Source organism: Desarmillaria tabescens, assembly GCF_030435595.1.
Source record: "Desarmillaria tabescens strain CCBAS 213 chromosome Unknown EV420scaffold_56, whole genome shotgun sequence".
Classification (NCBI taxonomy): Eukaryota; Fungi; Basidiomycota; class Agaricomycetes; order Agaricales; family Physalacriaceae; genus Desarmillaria; species Desarmillaria tabescens.
In genome coordinates, this window is record NW_026848355.1 from 13,431 (window position 1) to 34,984 (window position 21,554).

At 48.7% G+C, this 21,554-nt stretch overlaps 11 protein-coding genes across 11 annotated transcripts; 4 read left to right on the forward strand and 7 right to left on the reverse strand.

Annotated features, from left to right (window-relative positions):
- Positions 1–250: 250 nt before the first annotated feature.
- EV420DRAFT_1575209 (WD40-repeat-containing domain protein) lies at positions 251–1,704 on the forward strand. The gene is made up of 7 exons (XM_060474455.1): positions 251–476; positions 520–607; positions 657–1,060; positions 1,115–1,335; positions 1,391–1,436; positions 1,491–1,548; positions 1,603–1,704. Exons 1-7 carry the CDS (start codon positions 288–290, stop codon positions 1,665–1,667), a joined length of 1,071 nt encoding a protein of 356 aa, XP_060324851.1. The 5' UTR covers positions 251–287; the 3' UTR covers positions 1,668–1,704.
- On the reverse strand, positions 1,705–4,622 carry EV420DRAFT_1575211 (Cullin). Its single transcript, XM_060474456.1, has 9 exons — positions 4,291–4,622; positions 4,165–4,244; positions 3,947–4,114; positions 3,014–3,883; positions 2,783–2,963; positions 2,267–2,728; positions 2,074–2,203; positions 1,922–2,024; positions 1,705–1,869 (listed from the first exon to the last, which is right to left on the reverse strand). Exons 1-9 carry the CDS (start codon positions 4,526–4,528, stop codon positions 1,792–1,794), a joined length of 2,310 nt encoding a protein of 769 aa, XP_060324852.1. The 5' UTR covers positions 4,529–4,622; the 3' UTR covers positions 1,705–1,791.
- A 730-nt stretch (positions 4,623–5,352) lies between these two features.
- Positions 5,353–6,590, reverse strand: EV420DRAFT_1575218 (glutathione S-transferase; the record flags this gene model as incomplete). The annotated part of the gene is made up of 6 exons (XM_060474457.1): positions 6,385–6,590; positions 6,139–6,277; positions 6,033–6,085; positions 5,685–5,972; positions 5,477–5,630; positions 5,353–5,425 (listed from the first exon to the last, which is right to left on the reverse strand). The coding sequence occupies exons 1-6, from the start codon at positions 6,563–6,565 to the stop codon at positions 5,356–5,358; spliced, it is 885 nt and encodes a 294-aa protein (XP_060324853.1). The 5' UTR covers positions 6,566–6,590.
- A 596-nt stretch (positions 6,591–7,186) lies between these two features.
- Positions 7,187–7,955, reverse strand: EV420DRAFT_1277632 (uncharacterized protein; the record flags this gene model as incomplete). The annotated part of the gene is made up of 4 exons (XM_060468040.1): positions 7,187–7,475; positions 7,528–7,663; positions 7,712–7,806; positions 7,861–7,955. The coding sequence occupies 4 exons, from the start codon at positions 7,953–7,955 to the stop codon at positions 7,187–7,189; spliced, it is 615 nt and encodes a 204-aa protein (XP_060324854.1).
- Positions 7,956–8,099: 144 nt separating this feature from the next.
- On the reverse strand, positions 8,100–9,542 carry EV420DRAFT_1631392 (pseudouridine synthase; the record flags this gene model as incomplete). Its single annotated transcript, XM_060476149.1, has 7 exons — positions 8,100–8,289; positions 8,327–8,502; positions 8,526–8,819; positions 8,857–8,961; positions 8,991–9,116; positions 9,187–9,318; positions 9,393–9,542. 7 exons carry the CDS (start codon positions 9,540–9,542, stop codon positions 8,100–8,102), a joined length of 1,173 nt encoding a protein of 390 aa, XP_060324855.1.
- Positions 9,543–10,418: 876 nt separating this feature from the next.
- EV420DRAFT_1314716 (uncharacterized protein) lies at positions 10,419–12,066 on the forward strand. The gene is made up of 2 exons (XM_060468637.1): positions 10,419–11,118; positions 11,172–12,066. Exons 1-2 carry the CDS (start codon positions 10,474–10,476, stop codon positions 11,823–11,825), a joined length of 1,299 nt encoding a protein of 432 aa, XP_060324856.1. The 5' UTR covers positions 10,419–10,473; the 3' UTR covers positions 11,826–12,066.
- A 128-nt stretch (positions 12,067–12,194) lies between these two features.
- EV420DRAFT_1575227 (uncharacterized protein) lies at positions 12,195–13,224 on the reverse strand. Its single transcript, XM_060474458.1, has 2 exons — positions 12,855–13,224; positions 12,195–12,804 (listed from the first exon to the last, which is right to left on the reverse strand). The coding sequence occupies exons 1-2, from the start codon at positions 13,116–13,118 to the stop codon at positions 12,619–12,621; spliced, it is 450 nt and encodes a 149-aa protein (XP_060324857.1). The 5' UTR covers positions 13,119–13,224; the 3' UTR covers positions 12,195–12,618.
- A 59-nt stretch (positions 13,225–13,283) lies between these two features.
- EV420DRAFT_1649002 (60S ribosomal protein L10A) lies at positions 13,284–14,201 on the forward strand (the record flags this gene model as incomplete). Its single annotated transcript, XM_060478240.1, has 6 exons — positions 13,284–13,288; positions 13,338–13,496; positions 13,551–13,664; positions 13,717–13,832; positions 13,884–14,048; positions 14,104–14,201. 6 exons carry the CDS (start codon positions 13,284–13,286, stop codon positions 14,199–14,201), a joined length of 657 nt encoding a protein of 218 aa, XP_060324858.1.
- A 329-nt stretch (positions 14,202–14,530) lies between these two features.
- On the forward strand, positions 14,531–16,504 carry EV420DRAFT_1013207 (uncharacterized protein). Its single transcript, XM_060465316.1, has 12 exons — positions 14,531–14,737; positions 14,789–15,062; positions 15,118–15,151; positions 15,202–15,267; positions 15,321–15,374; positions 15,433–15,503; positions 15,553–15,611; positions 15,674–15,821; positions 15,885–15,952; positions 16,006–16,043; positions 16,100–16,353; positions 16,409–16,504. Exons 1-11 carry the CDS (start codon positions 14,719–14,721, stop codon positions 16,322–16,324), a joined length of 1,056 nt encoding a protein of 351 aa, XP_060324859.1. The 5' UTR covers positions 14,531–14,718; the 3' UTR covers positions 16,325–16,353; positions 16,409–16,504.
- EV420DRAFT_1723138 (uncharacterized protein) lies at positions 16,455–18,713 on the reverse strand (the record flags this gene model as incomplete). The annotated part of the gene is made up of 4 exons (XM_060479788.1): positions 16,455–17,722; positions 17,776–18,137; positions 18,197–18,290; positions 18,367–18,713. 4 exons carry the CDS (start codon positions 18,711–18,713, stop codon positions 16,630–16,632), a joined length of 1,896 nt encoding a protein of 631 aa, XP_060324860.1. The 3' UTR covers positions 16,455–16,629.
- Positions 18,714–18,807: 94 nt separating this feature from the next.
- On the reverse strand, positions 18,808–21,342 carry EV420DRAFT_1013244 (glycoside hydrolase family 13 protein). Its single transcript, XM_060465317.1, has 12 exons — positions 21,084–21,342; positions 20,935–21,027; positions 20,851–20,884; positions 20,668–20,797; positions 20,467–20,621; positions 20,308–20,411; positions 20,204–20,253; positions 19,909–20,152; positions 19,637–19,861; positions 19,473–19,587; positions 19,260–19,421; positions 18,808–19,210 (listed from the first exon to the last, which is right to left on the reverse strand). The coding sequence occupies exons 1-12, from the start codon at positions 21,275–21,277 to the stop codon at positions 18,965–18,967; spliced, it is 1,752 nt and encodes a 583-aa protein (XP_060324861.1). The 5' UTR covers positions 21,278–21,342; the 3' UTR covers positions 18,808–18,964.
- Between the last annotated feature and the right edge of the window lie 212 nt (positions 21,343–21,554).

Consider the following 21,554-nt stretch of genomic DNA (forward strand, 5'->3'; position numbering starts at 1 on the left):
CTACAAAGGAGGGAGGACCGTTTGGCCGTTCAGAACAAGCTCAGAAGCGGTTCTGGGATCAGGGAGGGGGATTCGAACAATATGATATCTTCGTTATTTTATTTTGAATGCTTTTGAGTACCAGTGCTCTTCTTTATAAAAAGCTTGGGCCGGGTAATGAAGGTTGGTGGGTGAAAGGGTGTGAGCATCTAATCTAATCAATTGAGTTTGTCTGTATTATGCACGGCCCTTGGCGGTAAGCCGATTACACCTTGAACTTGAACTTTTCCTCCACCGAATTCGAAGAAATGTCGAAACGAGGAGGATCTCCCCCAGCAGAAGGAACTCTCGTCAAGAGAGCCAGAGCCACCCCTCCACCTTCCAATCAAATTGCCATATCTTCATCGAATGACGAACGGTCAAAAGGCCTCATTCGAACAGTAAAACGAACAAGTAGCTTGGAAGCGCCAATTATCAGCCTTGCGGGCGCTCATTCTGTACGCAAGATCTCCATTTTGCTGCCAGAATATGTTGCTCAAGTTCTGGAGCGTAGGCCTGAAATTCCTAAGTTGTCGCTTCGACCCAACAGGTCAGAATATAGCTGCCTGCTCAGCCGACCGGAGTGTCTGTATGTTATCCACCTATTCGAAAGAGAGTTATCTAATACAATATCTTAGCCTTCTGGAGAACATATCCACCAAACTCAAACTATGGTCTTCTCTCAAATTTCTCCAAGGCGCCTATATTAGATCTCCAATGGTCGCTTTGCTCCCCCACACTATACACCGTTGCTGCAGACCACACGCTCTGCCTGACAGACGTGACCACTGGTCACCGGATACGCAAAATTCGCGCTCATCGCGAGATAATAAACAGTGTTGACCGGACTATGGCCGGGGGAGCTGGTACCGAGCTTGTCGCTACGGGTTCAGATGACGGCACCGTGAAAATATGGGAAGGTGGAGAGGAAGGAGGAAAACAGGCCGTGGCAACGTTCGATATAGGATGCCCTGTCACGTCGGTATGCTGGGGAGCCGACGGCGCAAATGTGTATATTGGCGCTTTGGACAACGAAATCCATGTTAGTCCTTTTTCCCTCCTTGACCAGCTCCCTCCGTGCTAACTTTGACGTCAGGTATACGATCTTAGAAAAAGCCAACAAGTGTACACGCTTACGGGGCATAACGATACGCCAACGTCATTGGCGCTCTCTCCGAACGGAAACTACCTTCTCTCTCCCTCCTTCTCGTCGCACACCATTATCCATGATATCCGACCCTTCTCTTCCTCTCCGACACGGATACATCGTGTCTTGCAGGGTGCACCGGCTGGATTCGAGAACACCCTTCTACGAGGGTGCGTGGAGCAAAGACGACGGAGGCCGGCGAGTGGCAGTTGGTGGCGCAGATAGGGCAGTGTGTATATGGGACGCCGACAGTGGCAAGATATTGTACAAAGTAGGTTCCCTCCCGTTTTCGTGGTTGATGTGCCTTGCTGACATCCATCTGTAGCTTCCTGGCCACAAGGGAACAGTCACTTCAGTAGACTTCCACCCCAAGGAACCTATCAGTATGTGCCCTTTGTTTTGTGTTCTGTTACAAGTATCTGACTCCATCCGTCCAGTCCTCACCGGCAGCAAAGACGGCACGATGATCTTGGGAGAAATCGAAGCTGGAATGAAGGTGTAGGGCTAGCGTATTACGGCGAGTGATGTACATAGCAGGAACTCGGCCGGCTTTCTAACGTATATGCATTATGGTACAAAGAGTGGGTGATGATGCGACGATACAAGTGAGAAAGGGAGCAAAAGAATTATGCGACATAAGCAAACGTGTCTTTCTGTCCATCAACTCGTTCCATATACTCTTTTTCCAAAAGGGTTTCTACGGCCTGGTGGAAATGTAAGAACAAGAAGTATTCAATACGCCCAACGGGACGTCACCTTTTTGATGTCAGGAATCTTGGGAGCGAAACGTTGAGAGATCTGGGAAATGACTTCCTGAATTAGGGCTTGATTTTTCATGGTCTTACGGGCCTTCATGATTCTGTGATACAGTCAGCATATGGAGAATGCACAGTGCGAGCTGTACGTGCCGAACGATAGTAGCTTGAATAACATATTTCCTGTCTTCATCGACAGCCTTGAGGACGTCGGAAGACTCAGCCTTCACCTCGGCTTTGATAGGCTGGTTCAAATTGACCCGAATCTTCTTTGACTTGAAACCTGAAGGAAGGGGGGAGATCAATTAATTGAAGCGAAAGTGGGGGCGGAAACATATCCACGAACCAGGGTTCAAATCGTACTGGTCCTTCTCCTCGTTGATGAGAATTTTGGCCTTCACCAACAACGCTAGCACCTGCGACAGGATGTCCTTACTGATCGCTGTCGCCGCAACCAGCTCATCCAAGGATAACGTGTCGTTCCTGTTGTACTGCACAAGCACAGCCATCTGGTAGGCGCTAGTCATCAGGATGTACTTCTGGTTCAGGTAGTTAGTTCGCAGTTCGTTCTTCGAGTAGTTCCAAAGCCATGTCAGTTTACGACCAGAGTGTTTACTCTGGTAATACTTCGTGAAACGTTCGTAGGTGGGCATGATCTCGATCGGGATGGTGAAGCCGTGGGTCGGAGGGTTGAGCGGCCAGAAGTTGGTGCCGAGAACCATGACAGTGAAGGTGATATCCATATCATCGTGGTTCTGAGTCATCCGTTCTTTGAACGAATCCGTGAGATCCTTGCTCAGACTCATGTCTATTACGGGTGTCATTTAGTGGGATGCTTTGCACTGGCAGAAGAGCAACGAACCTGTGAACATGCGTTGGAGCTTGTTGGTGTATTCGAAACCACAAGCCTCCTTCAGTTTCGATATCATGCTGGCCTCGCTCTCATCGGAAGCAGATACGCCGTGAATGAGTCGCTTAGAAAGCTTGGTGGTGTAAAACGTTTGGAAAACATCCTTATCCTCCAGATACTTGAAGAGCACCATCTACAAAGCTGATCAGTACGGATCCAAGGCTGACTGAATGAGACACCAACCACACGGTTCAGCGCGCTCTCCAAATCACCTTCCTCAGCCATCTTGTTGTTCTTCCGCAAAAGCATATCCGCATGCTTGGCTATCAACTCGGGTGACTTCGTCGACGACGTTCCAGTGGCTGCATTACGATTGACAAACTCTCTGCACGCCTTATCGAGGCTGGCCGCAAATCCAGCTTCCCCGCGGAAACTTCGAGTAACGGTTTCAGAGTTCTTCTGGTGTACCTCTAGCAGTGCGTCCACGTATATCTTTGGATCAACGTCAACGGCACTGCCCTCTCCCACCAGTTTCGAGATCGCTGATAGACCTGCTTGCTTGACGTGTACTTCGAAGCGCTGCCTTAGCGGGTCTAGTCCCTCCGAAATACGCGACAGCAGTGAGTACATCCGCTGGAGGTCTTCGTCTTGATCAAAGTCCAAGAGTTTTTGGAAACTGTCCCACATCAACTGAGCATGTTGGCGGATGAGCACTTCTTCACATTTCTGAATCAAATCTTTGCGCGTCTTGGTGTGCAAATATCTTTCTACTCGGTCCTCCTCCTCCCGTAGACGCTCTTCTGCCTTCTTCAGGTAATCGGAGACTGTATTCTCGGCGAGAAAAGCTTCCGACTCCTTTTTGTAATACTGCTCGGTGGCTTGGATGAACGGTGCCTCAAAGTGCTCCTTGTACACTTCCAGGCACTCTTTGTTCAGATCGGTGTTGTCGAGACCTAAGGAAACGAAAGAGAGTACCACCTTCTTCACAAGCCCCTGGTCAATCATTTCGCCGTTCCGTTGACGTTCGATAAGACGGAGGACACCATTGGCCAGCTTCTGATTATCGCTTTGTATGAAAAGGAAGAACTGCGATTTCCACTGAGCAAGAGAAAGCTAATAGAGTTGGCAGTGATGATATCAGCGCTAATACCGAGATTGCAGGTGGCCGCCACTCACCGTGTATACAGGATAGATCTCTTTCTTCCCCTCATCGCGTTCTCGTTTGACCCAATATCGATTGAGATACGTAAAGAGACGGTTGAGATAGTTCGCCCCGGTGGTGTAACGATGCCATTCTGATGCATAGTATCGTAGGAGCTCCTCGTCTTGCAATGAACTAGCTGTCTGTACATGACTATTAGGACGATCGCCACGGCCTAACATGCAGAACAAACCTGCTTCATAGATACAAAATGTATCGTGAAGTATTCGGTGAGCTTGTGGTACAAGTCGGATCCGACCAGATTAGCGCCCGCTGCATAGCTGTTAGCATGAGTGTAGCATTACAAGCTCGAGCTCACTTCGGTTTGAGGTTCCATCGCTTTTACTGTTACCAATACCCACCATCTTCGTCGATGTGCAGTAATTGTATGTCGCCGTGTAAAGGTTGGTATAGTTGGCAAAAGTGAGGCCAGCCTCGAGATTAGACATGATATGGTCGACGCCTGGGTTGAGGAATGCCCATGTATCCGCCAAGTCCGCCGTTTTGGGAGGTATCTTGGCGAATCGGTCGGTAGATGATGTCGTCGAGGGCGCCATTGGTGGTCAGCAAGGTAGTATCGTGAGTCAAGCCTAAAAAGAAAGTAGTGTCGCGCTCGGCACCGCCACCCACCCACGCGACCGCTGACAACAACAAACGGGTTGGACAACGAACTGTATCTTCACCGCCAAATCACCGCTCTGGATTGTATATCTGAAATGTCTCGGTCCTTTGTGATTGCTACAGGAAACTCGCCACTCTGGAAGTATAACAGTGTCCATAGCCGACTCGGAAAGCTTAACTGAGACTTCTCGAAGACTCGGTTCCGTAACTAGTGAAGCATTCCGTCACCGTCTACCTGCGATGAAGCTTCTAGTCTGCTGCATATGAGGCTCTTCTAGGAAGAAATAGATCTACTCGTAGGTATACAAGAATAGGCGTCCGAAATATTTTCTGATCATCAGTTCAGGGAATTCAGTCTGTGCATGTCCCCTGCCGTTTATCCACTTCTTTACTGTTTTAGGATTCCTCAGCAACGGCGTTGCATGTCACGACACGGAGCCGCTGTCCTAGATAAACTGCCTTTTCTTGTCCCAATTAAGGCTCGTATGTCTGGATGACAATGGCCGTGACTTCTCCCCTGCATTCAATTCTGTTCCGAGCAAAGACGCTTCTCCCAAATGATCAGGCCGGTCAGATCTCGTTTAACTTTCTTTACCGATTATTAGATACGGAATACTCACGTCCTCGCCAACCAAGTCGGCCTCCTGGCTCAGTGTCGAACCTCAAACTTGTCGCTCATTAATCATAGGTGATATTGCTTAAATATAGTAGTACAGTTATTTTTCATGTTGTTTGCTACTTTCGTGCTTCCTTCGTGATCTGCCTAAGGAAGAGCTCGGCCAGAATTGATAGCATTAGCGACTTGACTAGTGTTGGGGCGATTGAAAGCGTATCTGGAAGAACCGTTAGACAGGATAAATCGGGGCAGCTGAAATAGGTCTAACCTTTCATAACTATCCAGGTACAAGTCCTCCGTGCTACAAGTTCGAGCGAACGCAGGATGTCCAACAAGCTTGGACATCCACGCATTAAATTTCTGACCGGATGGCATGATAAATCCTCGATAATGCTTCAGAACATTAGTAGCGCGGAACAACCCTAATATATCTCGCAGTCAGTACACTAACCGCGGTGCCATGATCAACTCCTTACAAGGTCCCGCCATAACATCAATCCACCCAAGGTCATCATTATCTTTGATCCACAGCCCAAGTCCAACGCTCAGCGCTTTTACCTCTCCCTCACCAGAGGCACCACCACCACCGACGATCTCCTTCTCCGCTCTCTCGAGGAGTGCAACGAGTCCTTGAATAGAGGAATGGAACTCTTTACCCGACTCAATCTGGGAAGAGGTGTCTTGAGCTTGAAGATAGCGATAGAAGGCTGGTACGAGAGAGCGATTGACGTGGTCTGCCTGGAGGCGCACGAGGGCTCGAGCGTCTGGGTGCCAGTCCGGTCAGTACGTATAGCTAGACTGCATTGTTAATGAAAAATATTCACAAGGATTGGAGGTGGGCGGAAGAAGGCTACGGCCCGTCGAATTGGTTGAAATACTGGCCAGGCAATCAGCGTATGTAAACTCATAGATGGTAGAAGCAAAGCTTACTCTTGGATATATTCCATAATCACCGTGCTCTCGTTAAGAGCCCTAGGTGGGCTGAAGTTGTGGAGTTTAAGCCCAGGAACGAGGCCTTTCGGAGATACTTCCAGGAGATCCTTGGGCTTCTGGTATGGATCGACCTCATCTACAAGTCATTAGAACGTCCGTAATGGACAAAGACACGAGAACAGTACAATACTAGGGTCCGCAAATCAGCAACAGGAAGCAGCCACGGGGATATCAAAACCGTACGTACGTTATAAGGGATTTCCAGGTACTCCAAGGCCACCCAGACACGCTGGACAAACGGGCAGAAACAACTACCGAACAGCGTGATATCTTGAGTACCAGAAGATGGGTGTTTAATTACTGTCTCCTGCGCAAGGCCAGTGCAGGATCTATGGTAAGGCTTTCCCGTATCCTGAGTCGACATGATGGGAATTGTTAACGTCTGAAGGGTTCGGTGACCTCATTATGACGCATGACCGGTTGACCGGTGACCCGGGATTGGCCAAGCACGAAGCCAGGTGGATCGGCATTGATGCCGACTGTCCAAGTTCAACGGATTTTACTTGTCACACCAGTTTGATGGAGCTGTGCTTGTGGGATCACAGGTTGGTACCAGGAATAACTGTATTTTGATTTAGCCAAAGGGTGGTAAGCACGAATCATGGTTGGCAGATCCTAAGGCTAGCTCGGCTAGTAGTATAATTCGATTCGGCCCGGGAGGTATGAGCAACGAGCATAGCAAGGCCGACACTTTTGACTTCGACGAGAGAAATGTCGTCCCAGGTAGGCAAAATGAGGCACGAAATGAAGAATAGAACCCAGATGACAGTTGCAGAAACGAAAGTGTGATGAAGCCGTGGTCGCGAATAAGGGAGAACAAATCGAACAAATCCGTTGTATTACTATAAAAGATTGGGGACTGATTTAAACTCCAGGAAACATGGGGAGAAGAAGAATACTAAATACCGCTTTCTACAAATCCCAGATAAAAGTATCGCTAAAAGAGGCAAAACGGAATCAAAAACCAACATCTCTTCTCGAAAAATCACGTATGTCCACTGAAATGTTTCTGGGTAAGGTCCACATAGAAACACGTCTTGTCGCAAACATCGGTACAGAAGTTACGACAGATCACAGCGGTGAGTCCAAGCCCAGAAGAGGATCGAATAGGAACCGGCGGAGCACTGGTTGAAGATCCATTAGCCGCAGAAGTGGTATCGTTTATAGGTGCTGCCATCGCGTTGGACTGGAACTGATCCGCCGTTTGGGCTGCAGTAGGGTTGATACAGAATATGGCGCCTTGGTTGCAGTTGTTGCCCGCCTGGTCGGAAAACCTACAAGGCGAGTTGTCCAACGCGTGCAATAACGAGTAAACGCCGAGCATACCATAGACTGTCCGTGCTGTTGATATAATATTCGAACCTGGGTAGATCGGGAGAATCCACGGCGGCACTATCAGGAACCGTCTGAACGCCAGTGTCGAAACGGCCGTTGGGTACACATGGTTTCGTAAAGTTGGATTCTACTCGCATCAGCTTGCTTGTTAGAGAAGACGCGACAAGAGACATACCAACAACGCTATGGGTACCGCTTTGAAATACGAACACGATTAAATCGCCAATATTGGGGTAGATGTATGGCGGATTGAAGCCGAGGCCTTTCTGTCTGCACGGGGAATCTTCGTGAATAACAAAGAATAGATGAACGGTTGGAGCGTACCCAGTTGAATCGTCTTTTCCGACGCTTACAGTGATATTCACGGCGGACACTAAGGGAACGGTGACGAACAGCGAGAGTATAGATGAAGTCTTCATGAAGGGCAGAAGAAGAGAGGCAGTAGGGTGTCCTAAAATAGATTCAAGACGAACTTTGTGCGTCATCGTTGGCTGCTATCCGAAAAGGGTAATGACCGCCATGGATCGACATCAATTATCACGGAAATTCTATCGGTGTGAATTCTACTCATCGCCGTCATCATCACCACCGTCACCCTCATCGTCATCGCCGTTGTCCACCTTTGCTAGATGTTTCTTCCCTTTTCCATTCCTCCATCTCTCATTAATAGCCTCTACTTCGTCGTTCCTCACCCTTCGCATCAGTGGCACGTACTGGCGAACCCTTCTAGTCGTCCCCGGCACCAAGCGGAACCTCGATACCCTCCGAATGATTCCATTTTTCATGGAACGGTGTCGCCTGCCGCGTGACAACCGGTCTCGACGAATGTAGCTCCGCGGCCTTCTTCAAGAAATGATGGTTCAGCGTTGTGAACACCCTAGAGCGCTCGTATATACCCTCGAGGTGCTCATAGATCCCGCGCGCCTGTCCACCACGAATTTCACCCTCAGCGCCTCCAGTCTGCCACTTGCACGTCCTTCTCGTCATACCCTACAATCCCATAGCACCAGCGGAAGCCCATCTGCCATCTGATACTCGGGCTTTCTACTCAGAACCTCCCAGTTCCCTGGCTCCGCACCCTCAGACATGTTAAGCAGCTGCGTGATAATGTCGGGCGGCTCCAGTCCGCGTCCAACGAGTAAGAGCACCGCCATGATATTCCGTACTTGGTGGTACAGAAACGCCGTTCCCACCAAATCGAACACGAACATCCCCGCCTCCACAGCATTGATCTCGGCTCGCAAGATCCTCCGCATGAACAGCGTCAGCTGCTTCGAAGGGATCTATCTTGCACAGATTACGGAAATCGTGTAAACCGACGAAGATGGACTGGCGGCCTCGCGCATGAGGGAGAGGTCCAAGTTCAGATCTGAGAAAAAGTACTTGTAAGTGACGGAACGTGCAGGACCGTCGTGCAGGAGAACTCTTCCGATACAGGCGACCAAGCGAGGAACGCGGATCGTAGGGGGTAAGATACGATTCAGGATTCCGGGATAGTCGTGCTCTTCCTCCGGTTTCGGAGGCCACAGAGGTGTTGGTGGTGTTATCGAACAATCCGACCATGTCGTCGTCATTTTCATCTAGCTCCTCAGCTTCTTCCTCCGCTGGTCCATCGGAGTTCGCCTTGTTCCGTCTCAGGGCACTGCGCACCCAGAGCGAGATAACCTGACTAGCAGCACTCACACCTCGATCCGTCCGTCCACATTTCTCCCAACCACAGCCATCATACCCTCGTGCCTCGTCAATCAGACGCGCCCGGCACAGTGCATCAAATAGCACTCCCTCAACAGGTAGGCAGCGGCGTCGGTTTCTTCTGGAACGCCAACCCGTTATACTCCCAACCGGAATAGCAGAACTTGAGAGGCAATTTTTCGGATGGGGTAGGAGTAAAAGTCGAAATCGGTATTGGGTTGTGTGGAAGTAGAATTGGAAGCTTCTCTTTGCTCTAGTGCGGCGATGCGAGCGATCAAGTCCGTTCTGGACCAGGCTTCGTAATTGGGGGCCATGGTGCCAATGGCTACGGTGGAGTAAAATCGGTATTTGGGGATTTTAAAGAATCCAGAGACAAGCATGCACCGAGTATACCTATGGTCTATAAGTCAAACGGGCAACTAGATATAGACCATGAATTATCACCTTTTTGCTAAACTCTAACCTTCCTTCTAAAGGATTTGCCTGGAAGCACAGCGGGTATTGAAGAAATAGGAAACGGGACCCGCAAGCGTCGTAAGGGAATGTCGGTTTCAGCCACCCGTTTTAGCGCTGTCTTTTCGACCTTTCGAGTCAGAGGAAATCATATCGAAAGCAAGTGGTGGAGCAAAAAAAGTCGACCGCATTTAGTCACAGACACGTGATGCCGGCAATCCACTCCTTTTTAATTTAGTTACCGAAGGGCCAGGTTTTCCTGACATTCGGATTCTTTCATCTTGGAAGAGTACTTCGGATTCCGGAGGGCTTAGAACTAAACGTGCTCGGTACCTATGATAACGTGTCGTGCAATGGTGAGACGAAGCATCGTATCAATGTAAGTATCGATGCTTATGTCATTTGCCTGTTGTAGCTTTCCGACTTTGTGCTTCTCAAGCGGAGAGCCTTTGAGGCATGGATCGTCACGTTCTGGGGTGCTCGCAACGCGGCAAGCCAAATTTAGGACTCACTGGAATGCAAGCGCGTGTTCCTCAGACAAGAACATATATTCCGGAGAGTTTCATCGGAACCTCAACAGATATACGTTTAGAACCAAAGGAACGTTTACCAGTAGAAACCCGACGAAGGTAGAACGAAAGCAACGCGGTAATCGCGTTGGAGAGAAAAGCGCGAGGGACACGTGAGATTGATATGATCAGACGCGTGTTACCGTGGGAACGCACCCAGCCCCCGTTTTCAAATTTGCCGTCATCTCTCTTTCACACTCTCATCTTGCCTTTATTCTCCATAATGGTTTTCGGTCTTTTCTCTCGCAAGGTCCATCCAGACAAGCCTCAGCCTCAGGACACTCAGAAGTTGGAACCTAGTAATCCAACTCAGCTACGAACACCATCACCTTCAGTCGAATCTTCATCCGTCGGCAAAGCTCAACTGAATCCTTCTCCTACTGCTTCCCTACGTGAACCTCCTGCGTCGCCTTCGCCGCCACTTGAAGACGACGATGCCGATTTGGGTCTTATCACTGACCCTACTGCCCTTCACGGTCTCATATCATCCATCCCGCCCAAGACATTCCACGAATACACACTCACACATCTCATTCCGCCTACACGATCACCTGCTACATCTTCACATATACCAATACACCCCCCTTCATCACGCACATTAACTCATTTGACGTCTTTCTTTTCAACTCTGACTCCACCGCCCCGGCTCCATTGCGTTCGGTGCCACAAGTTCTACTTTGATGTCGAGAATACCGACCGTAGCTGTGTGGTGCACCATGATGACGAAAGTGCGGAGGTGTCGAGGGTAGGAGTGACAAAATCCAAGGGAACTGAGTACGAGACCCTTTTTACATGTTGTGGAAAGACTGTCGAGGGAGATGGAGATATGGGTCCACCAGACGGGTGGTGCTACGAGGGAAAGCACACGGTATGATTTCCTTTGTTTGTTGTCTTTTATGCTTACTGATACGCACTTACCAGACGGATCTCAGACGCGCTAGATTTCGCGCAGATTCATCTATTCACGACGATAAACTCATTTCCTGCGATCGTCTTCGCTGCCATGACCCACCTCCACTTCCATCCGATGCCTCATCTCCTCCTTCATCTCCACCCGCTCGTAAAAAGGCAACCCGAAAGCGTCCTCGACCTGCCGACGACGACCAGGACGGTGTTGAAATCGACCAGCCTATAGACGATACTCAGAGTGTCATCAGCTCAAAGGGCAAAGGAAAGCAAAAGGCCCAACCCTCGAAACCTCGCAAGAAGCGCGCAAAGACTTCCAATGACGACAAAGCATTCAAGCCTGAGCCTGTCTCCGACCATGATGATATGGATGTTGATGAGACGGCATCGACTTCATCCAAGCGTCGCAGGGCGAAACCTAAGCCTAAGCCTGCTTACAAGAAGGAGAGGGTGCCTTTCCCGACTGCGAGGACACCCAGCCCTACGCGACCAGCAGCTTTTGCTGTTCCCGCATCTCCTCCGAGGAAGTCTCTTTCTCCATCACGTTCAGTAGTTTCTGTTCTTGTCAACGCACCATCTCGGTCTTTGAAAGAATCGATGAAAGGTCGTGGCAGGCCCGCTAAACCTTTGACGGAGGTGGTCTCGACGAGTATCAGTGGCGAGGAATGATTTTTTGTTCTATCTTGTATTGGCATTCATGGATATATATTTTCTTACTTTACGTCTTGATCTCATTAGTTGGTATTATCCTCTATTCGTCGTTCTTTCGTTATGCATCTATACATATACATACAAGTCAATCATTGAATGTTTCCATAGTTGCAGCCATCTGCTCGCCTATTGACCCTATTATCTACTGTATCGTTTTATGATCTCGCCCTGTACCAATTGTATGATTTTTTGCCTTCACCATCGAGCCGTATGCATATAAGTTACGTACCCAAAACCGGACAACAACACCCCCAGTGAGCCAAAAAAAATCTCCCGCGCACGGACCACCTCCCAAAAAATATAAATACCCCGCCTCAACATCTCTATTTCCTCAGATACATACTCATCAGGATCTTTCTATAGAAACTGACCGAGTCTCGCATTTTTACAAATGCCACAACCTTCAAATCCAGTCGATGATAGTCGCGCTCGCTCGCTTTACTGAGAGCATTTTTGGCTCCCGCGAGGGAGTCTCGAGGACGTTTGGCGGATTCTTTGGATGTGCTCGTAGAGTCGTTTGAAGGGTTCGCCGGCGAGTTGAGTGTTCGTCTGATGGATTTCTTGTATCTCTCCCCCCTTTACTTTGCTGTGGATGAACGAGGACTTCCGATTGGGGGTCTGCGCGTTGCAGCAAACAAATGGGTTTTTTCTGCTTCAAGCTTCATATACATCGTTTACTATGTTATTACAATGTTATTCCGATTACTTTCTGTCTTTGTACATGGTTCCGAATGCAAACTTTTTATCCCAATCATACCTCTTTCTCGAGTGCGTACTCCACTGTAGACTTCAGTTCCTCCCACTGCTTCGCCTTCAATTCCTCGCTACTAGTTGTAGCTGCCTGACAGTCGTCAACAAATTTCTTTGCCTGGCTCACACCCCCATGCACTTTGTCAAGGACAGGATGTGAAGATTGCATTCCAGTCCCAAGCCACCACTGTTGCGATAATGAGCTCGAGAACGCAGTTTAGTACCTATAAATGATACCTTTGAATTACAATAATCTCCTTCGCGTCTGTGCAACTGCGCATGCAGGTAATTGCTTGTCAAATTTCCATCGTCGCTTTGCGCGAGTGTATGTGCGCGATCAATATTGTCGTTAAGTAGGTGAAGGGCGCTCCGAACAGGAATAGGATCCTTTAGGGCTTCAATTCGAGGTGTAAGAGATCTATCGTATATATCGCTTGGCTTCAGTGATGGTATAGGACGCGCAAGCAGGATGGACGCCAATTCGCGAGCTTCAGCAGTCATACTAGGGATACCGGCGGTACGTCACAAAGGACGAATTCGGAAACATTGTGACTTTGGTGGCTTTGTCACAACTGTACAGTTGCACGTGACTTTACCACACTAAATTACGGACAGAACAAACTTTCTCCGAAACTCAAGGCCAACGATCGACCGGCGCTAGCAAGTATGAGGTTCGTATCTACCTCGTCAATTCTATCTGTATTCTCATGTTCCCAACAGTAGCAAACTTTCAGTGTCAAGCGTGCGGGGCTCTGTGAAAGATGTCCTCGCCGAAGCCAATGGCGAGAAGAAGCGAAACTTTGTGGAGACCATTGAGTTGCAGATTGGGTTGAAGAACTACGACCCCCAGAGGGACAAGCGTTTCAGTGGAACCGTCAAGTGCGTAGCTTGATATTTTGCAAAGGGTACTGAATGGCTTACAGGCAATTCTAGGCTCCCCAACGTTCCCCGTCCTAGGATGTCCATTTGCATTCTCGCTGATGCCGCCGATATCGATCGCGCCAAGCAGATTGAGCTCGAGTACATGTCGGTTGACGATTTGAAGAAGTGAGTAGCTCGCTAGTGCTCGTACTTGATGATTTACGAATGGAATAACCAGGCTTAACAAAAACAAGAAGCTTGTCAAGAAGCTCGCCAAGAAGTACGATGCCTTCTTGGCTTCTGAGACTCTTATCAAGCAGATTCCTCGTCTCTTGGGACCCGGTCTTTCCAAAGGTATGCATAGTCGCGTTTTCACGTACAGCTCCTAATCTAATACATATCCAGCCGGAAAATTCCCCACCCCGGTGTCGCACGCCGAAGACCTTACCAACAAGTTGACTGAGGTCCGCTCCACCATCAAGTTCCAACTCAAGAAGGTTCTGTGCTTGGGCGTCGCCGTCGGGCACATCCAAATGACTGAAGACCAGGTCCTTGCCAACGTCATGCTCAGTACGTCTTCTTTCCCCCACCCGAGTTAGGTTCCTAATACCTTTTTGTTTTGTAGGCATCAACTTCTTGGTGTCCCTCCTCAAGAAGAACTGGCAGAACGTCAAGTCCCTGCATATCAAAACCACCATGGGCAAGCCTGTCCGTCTCTTCTAAAGGGGAGCGTGGATGTTATTCTTTTTGGCGCGAGGTGATGGATACGAGGATCTGTGCGACTGTAATGCATTCCATGAAGCCCCGCACGCTTGTACCAACGGCTTTCAGGGGAGGAAGGCCGATTGGGAGCTGATATGGTTGTACGGTTTATTGTCTTTGTCACTTTTTATTCGTCGAGAAGTTATTTCATGATTGTTAGCGTAGCAATGCTATGCCAGAAGTACCGAACTTGAGCGCTGTTGTCTTCAAATTGATGTAAGAACCTCGGTTTTGTGGATCAAAGCGCCAGCTAGGATGCATCAATGGCGGCTATAGGCTTCGTACTTTTTACCGAAGTAGTGTTCTAACATTCCATACACCACAGCCTTCCTGCCGGGTGAGACGGGAAGTGGAAGATTAGGCGGTGCAGTGGTATGTAATAATCCCTGCATGATATTCGGAAGCCGGGTTGTGGAGGTGTGGGAGAGAATTTATATTCAATAAGAAGCTCCGAGTCCGACCACCTCATACAGCGACGATGACTTGGATGACCAGAGGTACGCGCCTTTCTATCTAGGCAGAAAATTACCAGCTCAATATTATCATAGATGCCAATGACTGGGACTCTGATTCCCCTGGCCTCGCCGTGCTCATCTATGATATCTTATCTTTCCTTGGGTTCTTCTTCCTCCTGGCTGTACTACTCCCCGCTGCCTTTTCCAAGAAAATCAAGCGAAGACGGACATGGTTCAGTCTGATCATATCTTGGATGATGTTCGCGTTCTCGTACCTATGCCTTGTGGGCAATCAATCTGGTGGCGACGAACCTCACTTTGGGACTTGTCTTTTCCAAACATTATTGGTGTACTCTGTGCCTCCGCTGTAAGTCTTGGCCCTTTCAATTTGTTTCTGTGCTAATTCACGCATGTACATTCAGAGTTGCGAGCACGGGGTTCTACTTCATTCTAGACGTGAGTCTGTTTGAGATCGAGGATATGCACGCGGTGACGCCACAATTCAGATGTACTTAGAGCTTCGCAACACAATCTTCAGAGGATCAGACGTCTCCTCCGCCTATCGTGATTCGGCAAGTACTGCGCTCCGGACATTCACGAGCATCACTCATGAATGATCGAACAGATGGTCCTGACGCCTTGGGTGCTTTGGGTCTTGATGATCATGACCACGGCATTTGTGAGTAAAGCGATCATGAGCGGCATATTCATTTCCTTGCTCATGTCTACACGGGCAGCTCATCAACGATCCCACGCAAATTTCCCGAGAATCAACTGATATGTACTGTCATAGCAACACCGGAGCACAGTCGGTCTTTCTCAATTCCCATTCTTCGCGCAAACGTTAATCGACATAGACTTGCAGTTACGCTATGTGTAACGTTCCCCTTGGCTGCCTCTTGCATTCTCCTCGAAGGTAGTTGCTTATTTCTTATGCCCAGTAACCTCAAACTTACGGACAATTGCCATTACCGACAGTACTGATGGCTCACTTACTATATCGCCATTGGACCATCTTCCGACGGTATTGTGTCGATAAAGCTAGTGACAGCCGCAGCGGACGGATATCCCTCTCGATGATAATTCGCATCTTTTGCTTCACATCGGTCCCGCTAGCCGCGTTAGGGTACGTGCATCTTCAACGGAGTGGAGATTCTTGCGGTTGACGTTATCTCTCGTCACGGTGTAGACTGGCGTCGTTTGTAGCTGCACACCAGATGGAATCCAACGCCACCTGGAATATCCTCCTGGCATCATGTATGCTCGCACGCTGTTCTGTTGTACTTGCTCATATTCATTGCTGTTCCCAGTGCCAATTTTGGCTGCCCTGTCGTTTGGCACACAGAAGGTACTTGTTCTTTCGGATTGAGCATGCTACATGATACTAAGCTTTCTCTTCTGAAGGATATCATCCGAGCATGGATGTTCTGTTTTCCTTCTCGTCGAGATACGAAGAAACATATCGAGACTCCGTCCTATAGACATCTTTCTTCCCCCATCTTTAGTCCGCTACCTTCGCCAGGTCTAGGAGAAGATTGGTCAAGTCGGCAGTCAAACGTTTTCCAGTACACTTTGCCCATCTATCAACACCAAAGCTTGTTATCCATCGAACGCATACAATCCCGGTGATTGTTCGAGCTAGTGGACCCGAGCCTGAGGTTTGTATAGGTTTTGAATGATTTGTATGATACCACTTCATGTTTTTATATATAGCAAATGTCGGTATATTTCGTTGCGGTGGAGAGAACTATATTTTATACATTACATACAGCGCATATCAATGAAGTACAGGCAGATTTGTATTTGGTCAAAATGGAGAGATATTTCGAACTGAGAAAAAAAAGCGAGGACAGTATGAATACAGGTTATAGGTTTCGTTGAGCACGTTCAATTGAGAGCAATAGCAAGCACCAAGACAAAAGCAGAAAAAGCACCTACAGGTCAGGTACATGGGCCTGTACCTCTCCCGGCGCGAGATGATAACTCGTCAATACCGTCATCAGCGAACACATATACCAGAACCTCTCGTCGCTCTTCTTGCCCTTCTTTTTCTTCTTCTTCTTATCATCCTGACTCTCGAAGTCTTGCTGACGAGCCATCTGAATCCACGATCCACCTAGACCCATCCCCATTCGAAGGTCCTTTGCGGCATCCTCGCCGACAAAAATCGTGATATTGTCTTTCCACGGGTTATGAGGCTTCAGCCCAGAGGGAGGCACGTCGGGCTCGATGTCGTCTTTACCGAGCACCGTCCCCTTTGAGACAGACGGAATCGTAGGCTCATCATTTCCAGTCTTGCTACCGAGCCAGGGCGACAACACCACCTTGGTGAACCTACGCTCCAGCTCCACTTCCACCGCTTCAGCGCTGGGGTCCTTCGCGTGAGGCAACTTCGCAGCATCCTTTGGTGGAGGGATGATATCCGCTATTCGTCGCATCGACTGCTCGACAATACCAGTGGTGTGCGTGACAGGAAGGGCGGTAGGTCCGAAAAGTTCCACCAGCCCGGGTCGCTTTGTCAGGATGCTCCAGTCCTGCACAGGAGAATCGTCCCAACCACCTTGGGGCGCCGGTGCGGCATCGTCATCGACACCCCATTTATTATCGGATCCCCACGCACCACTTTCCTCGGCGGCAATTGCCTCCTCCATGAGGGCATCCGCATCCTCAGGCTCAATGAAATCAAGATTGGAGTCCTTCAATGTCTGCTTGAACTCTTCCGCCGCCTCGGGATCAACCTTCTGGCGTTTCGCATCAGGTTCCCCTGAGTCTGAATCGTCGTTGGGAGGAGGGCCGCCATAGAAAACATCGGGGTTGATGTTCCAATGATCTCGGAAGGCATAATTGAGAACATCAGGAAGGGCTTTGGAGATTCTGGAGGTGCTGATGAGCTCTTGGCAAGCGATATCGATGATGCCTTGAGAGCGCTCCAGGCTAGCCTTACACTCGGGCCAAACGTTATTGACGATAAGGTATTTGACAAAGAAACCGAGCACGCGCGGGAAATTGATCAGTTTATCATCATCACTGTAAACGATCAATTAGATTATAAGCGGAAATGAGAGAGCGTAGAAACATACAAATGAAACCCTTGGTTGATCATGTAATACGACAGAAAGATGGTGATATTCTTTGCCGGATTCTCGAAGAAATCCAAGAGTTTATCGTTCTTCGCGTCCTTGGACGCTGCGAGTAGTTCTTGAATTTGTTCGTCATTTTCAACCTGGTGAGGTTCTTCCCCATAGTTTTCGTAGGGAGGCCTGGGACGCGACTTCTTTTTTTGTCCGCTCGCGTTTTGGGCCATCTCGACCTTGTCGATCTTGGGCATCCCTTCATCAGAAATGTCACCGTCATCTTCTTCTTCTTCGTCTTTCGAGGGCTTGTTAGGATCCGTTTTGTGCCATACCGGGGTGCTCGGTAATAATCCAAGGTACAACTGGATCTACAATCATTAACGTAAGAAACGCGGCCGACATAGGCGGAAACAATACAGATACATACCTGATCCCATATTTCATTCACTTTTTGAGGGAAGGGACGACGCGCACGAAAATCGCTGGCCGCTTGATGAAGACGATCTTGGGGTGACCGGCGCCTATTGCAATACGAGAGTCAAATACGCCATCGCAGTGGCGAAGAAGACGCGAAAAAGAAGAGAAAAGATCACATACTCATCATAGCCGTCTGGATGGAGCTGTCTCTCCATATCTTCCCAATCGTTCCACCACTCTCGCTTTCCTCCCGCCGCCCTCGAATGAGACTTCCTGGTGTCCCTCCCGGTATTTTGGGCATTGGTCTTGCACACATCAGTAGAGTGCACCGATCTCAACGCAACCGTAGGAATCTGCAGGCCGTCTCTCTCAACGCGATCAGCCGTTTCCTTCAAGATTCCGACCTCCTTATAGTCCTTGAAAGGTACAATTTTGACACCTTCCGGGGGTTGTGGGAAGGGAGGGAAACGTATTTCATAGTCAGTTGAGGGAGTCGTTTGGAGAGGATTTGGATTCTCGATAGCCATGGTCGAAGGAAAGATTGAGTTTGGACGTTTGACGCCGAACGTCGTGTTAAAAGGAAGCGGGCGTGGGATAGGCTGTCATTTATGGCAAGTCCTTTTCCTAACAGGGATAACACAGCCGGCCCTCAAATACATAAGAAGCGAATACAAAGCAGGGTGAATTTCTTACTGCTCGAAGGCGAGATAAAAAAACATTCAAAGCTTTAAAGTAGCCTCCTCCATATCGACGCGTTCCACCTGTATACGATGTAGATTCAGGACGACACATAGACTCTACCTTCATACGACCTAAGCGTGAAATTATCGATCTCGGACTCATCATAGTTCCCCAGCACCAGCTTCATATTGTCGGGCCCCTTCTCCACAGGCAAGTCGAACTGCACCATCTTGTCGCTAAAGTTAAGTAACACCAGCGCCTGTACCCCTGACTCTGCTAATGACCTTCTGTACGCAAAGACCTGCTCGTGTTCTGGGATGAGGAGCTCGTACTCGCCAAAAATCTGCACTGCGTCAGTGTTTGTTGCATTTAGGCATACTACAGCAACCTACTAGAACGGGGTACTGTTTGCGGACCTGAAGAGCGCGTTTATAGAATGATAACACGCTACCCTCGTCGTCAAGCTGACGCGAGGCGTTCCATGTCTTGTAATCTTCATTTACACGCATCCATGGTACGCCACTGCTAAATCCCGCATTCGTAGACGAATCCCACTGAAGATTCTGTCAGACATATTCAGACTTGAGAGAGCGAACAATACCTACCTGCATCGGTACACGGGCGTGATCGCGTGCTTTTCTTCGGAAACCCTCAAAGACGTCTTCCATGTCGATCTCATTAGCTTGTTTACCTGTCTCACGGATGCGCCGCTCCAGGACTCTATGGTACGGGACATTAGTCTAGTTCTAACCCATCCACAAAGACCTACCTATTCCAATAATTCTGCGAAGCGACATCCTTGTATTCCTCGAGCTTCCAGCTTGACGGGAAATTCTTCATACCCAATTCTTGCCCTTGATAGATGTACAGCGTGCCCTTCTGAGTCACTTCCAGAATAGCCAACATCTTGGCTGAGAGAGCGCGTAGCTCGTCTGTCGTGTCGTTCCCAAATCTGGAGACGGCGCGCGGATGGTCGTGATTCTCAATAAAGATACTAGGAAGTGCATAAGATAGATACAGATAAACGGAAGAGCGACTCACGCGTTCCAAAATCCGTCATCGCTCTTGAAAACTTGCCACCTGCTAATGATATCCTTCAATTCGGACAGTTTCCATTGTCGGTGCATCAAAGGACTCCAGTCCTTCACGGTCTTTGGAGTGTCTAGCTCCATGAGTTCGAAGTGGAAGACCATATTCAATTCTTTGTGGTCCGGTAAAACATACAGCGCCAATGCATCCATCGAATCTGTGAAAGGCGTCTCGCCAACCGTGATAACGTCGTATTCTAACATCGTTCAGTTGTAAATCGGCATGGGAATTAAGCTGCGATACAAACGTGACAGAACTTTGTCCCTCATTTCTTTCAGGTACTCATGAACACGCGGGCTGCAACAGATTTAGCCTGGGCATGAACACCATACATATAGATAACAACTCTACCCATTAGCAAAATGCACACCGGCTGGCTGGAAGGTTTCATTGGCGTCCAGAACAGGCGCATCGGGGAGACCATCGACTTTGGAGATGATGTTGATCACATCCATCTTCACGACACTTGGATGAGATACCGGAGTATGTGAAAACATCAAGGAACTTTACCCTGAAACCATCACACCCACGATCAAGCCAGAACCTCATCAAGTCATATACAGCTTCACGTACAGCAGGGTTGGCCCAATTGAGATCAGGCTGTTTCGAAATATACAGATGAAGATAGTATTCGTCCGTGGCAGGGTCATAATCCCATGCCGAACCTGTAGCGTTCAGTGAAAAAACGCCGCATATACAATTTACAATTACCTTCAAAAACAGATCTCCAGTTATTAGGCGGACGACGGTTCCCTTCAGAGTCGTATTTCGGAGGACGCCAGATGTACCAGTCCCGTTTGGGGTCGTCTTTGCTGCTTCGAGATTGGACGAACCATTCGTGCTGGAGGGAATCGTCAAGGAAAGTAGAACCTCAAATGCATCGGTAACGCGAACCTCATCCGAGGTGTGATTGACGACCAAGTCCATCCTAATGAGTAGTCTGAGCGTACCAAGCTTGGTAGGAAAACAACTCCTTACATTAGTTTCATTCCGCGGTCATGTACGCCTTTCAAGAGATTGTCCCAGTCTTGTAATGTGCCATACTTGGGGTCAATGTCGCGATAATCCGATCTGCGATCTCAACAGTGAGTAATAAGGAGTGGACCAGAGTACTCAGATGCCTTTACATATCATAACCCATATCCGCTAGAGGCGACTTGTAAATCGGCGAAAGCCACAGTATATCGACACCGAGTTCTTTGAGATAATCTAATTTGGCTGCAATCCCATTCAGGTCACCGAAACCATCTCCGTTCGAGTCGAAGAAAGAAACAGGGTAGATCTGGTACACCGTCGAGCTTTTCCACCAAGGTTGGGCCATCGCATGAGATGGTTGTTGGTCAGAATCGATAAGTGGAGTCTCGTGTCATCGGTGGGGTGCTTCTCGAGCTTTGCCCTCGTGTTTATTTTGGAAACGGTTACCCGGACCGTACTGAGCTCACAACCCGCCGTTCGGTTCAAGAAGTCGAATTCGGATGTATGTAGTATTTTCTCAATATATGCGCTATGGAACTAACCAGAAAACACATATCTGCAACAAGCGTCAAAACATATTTTAACTCAAGAGAGGATGAAGCTCACCCTTCCCAGTCCCAGAC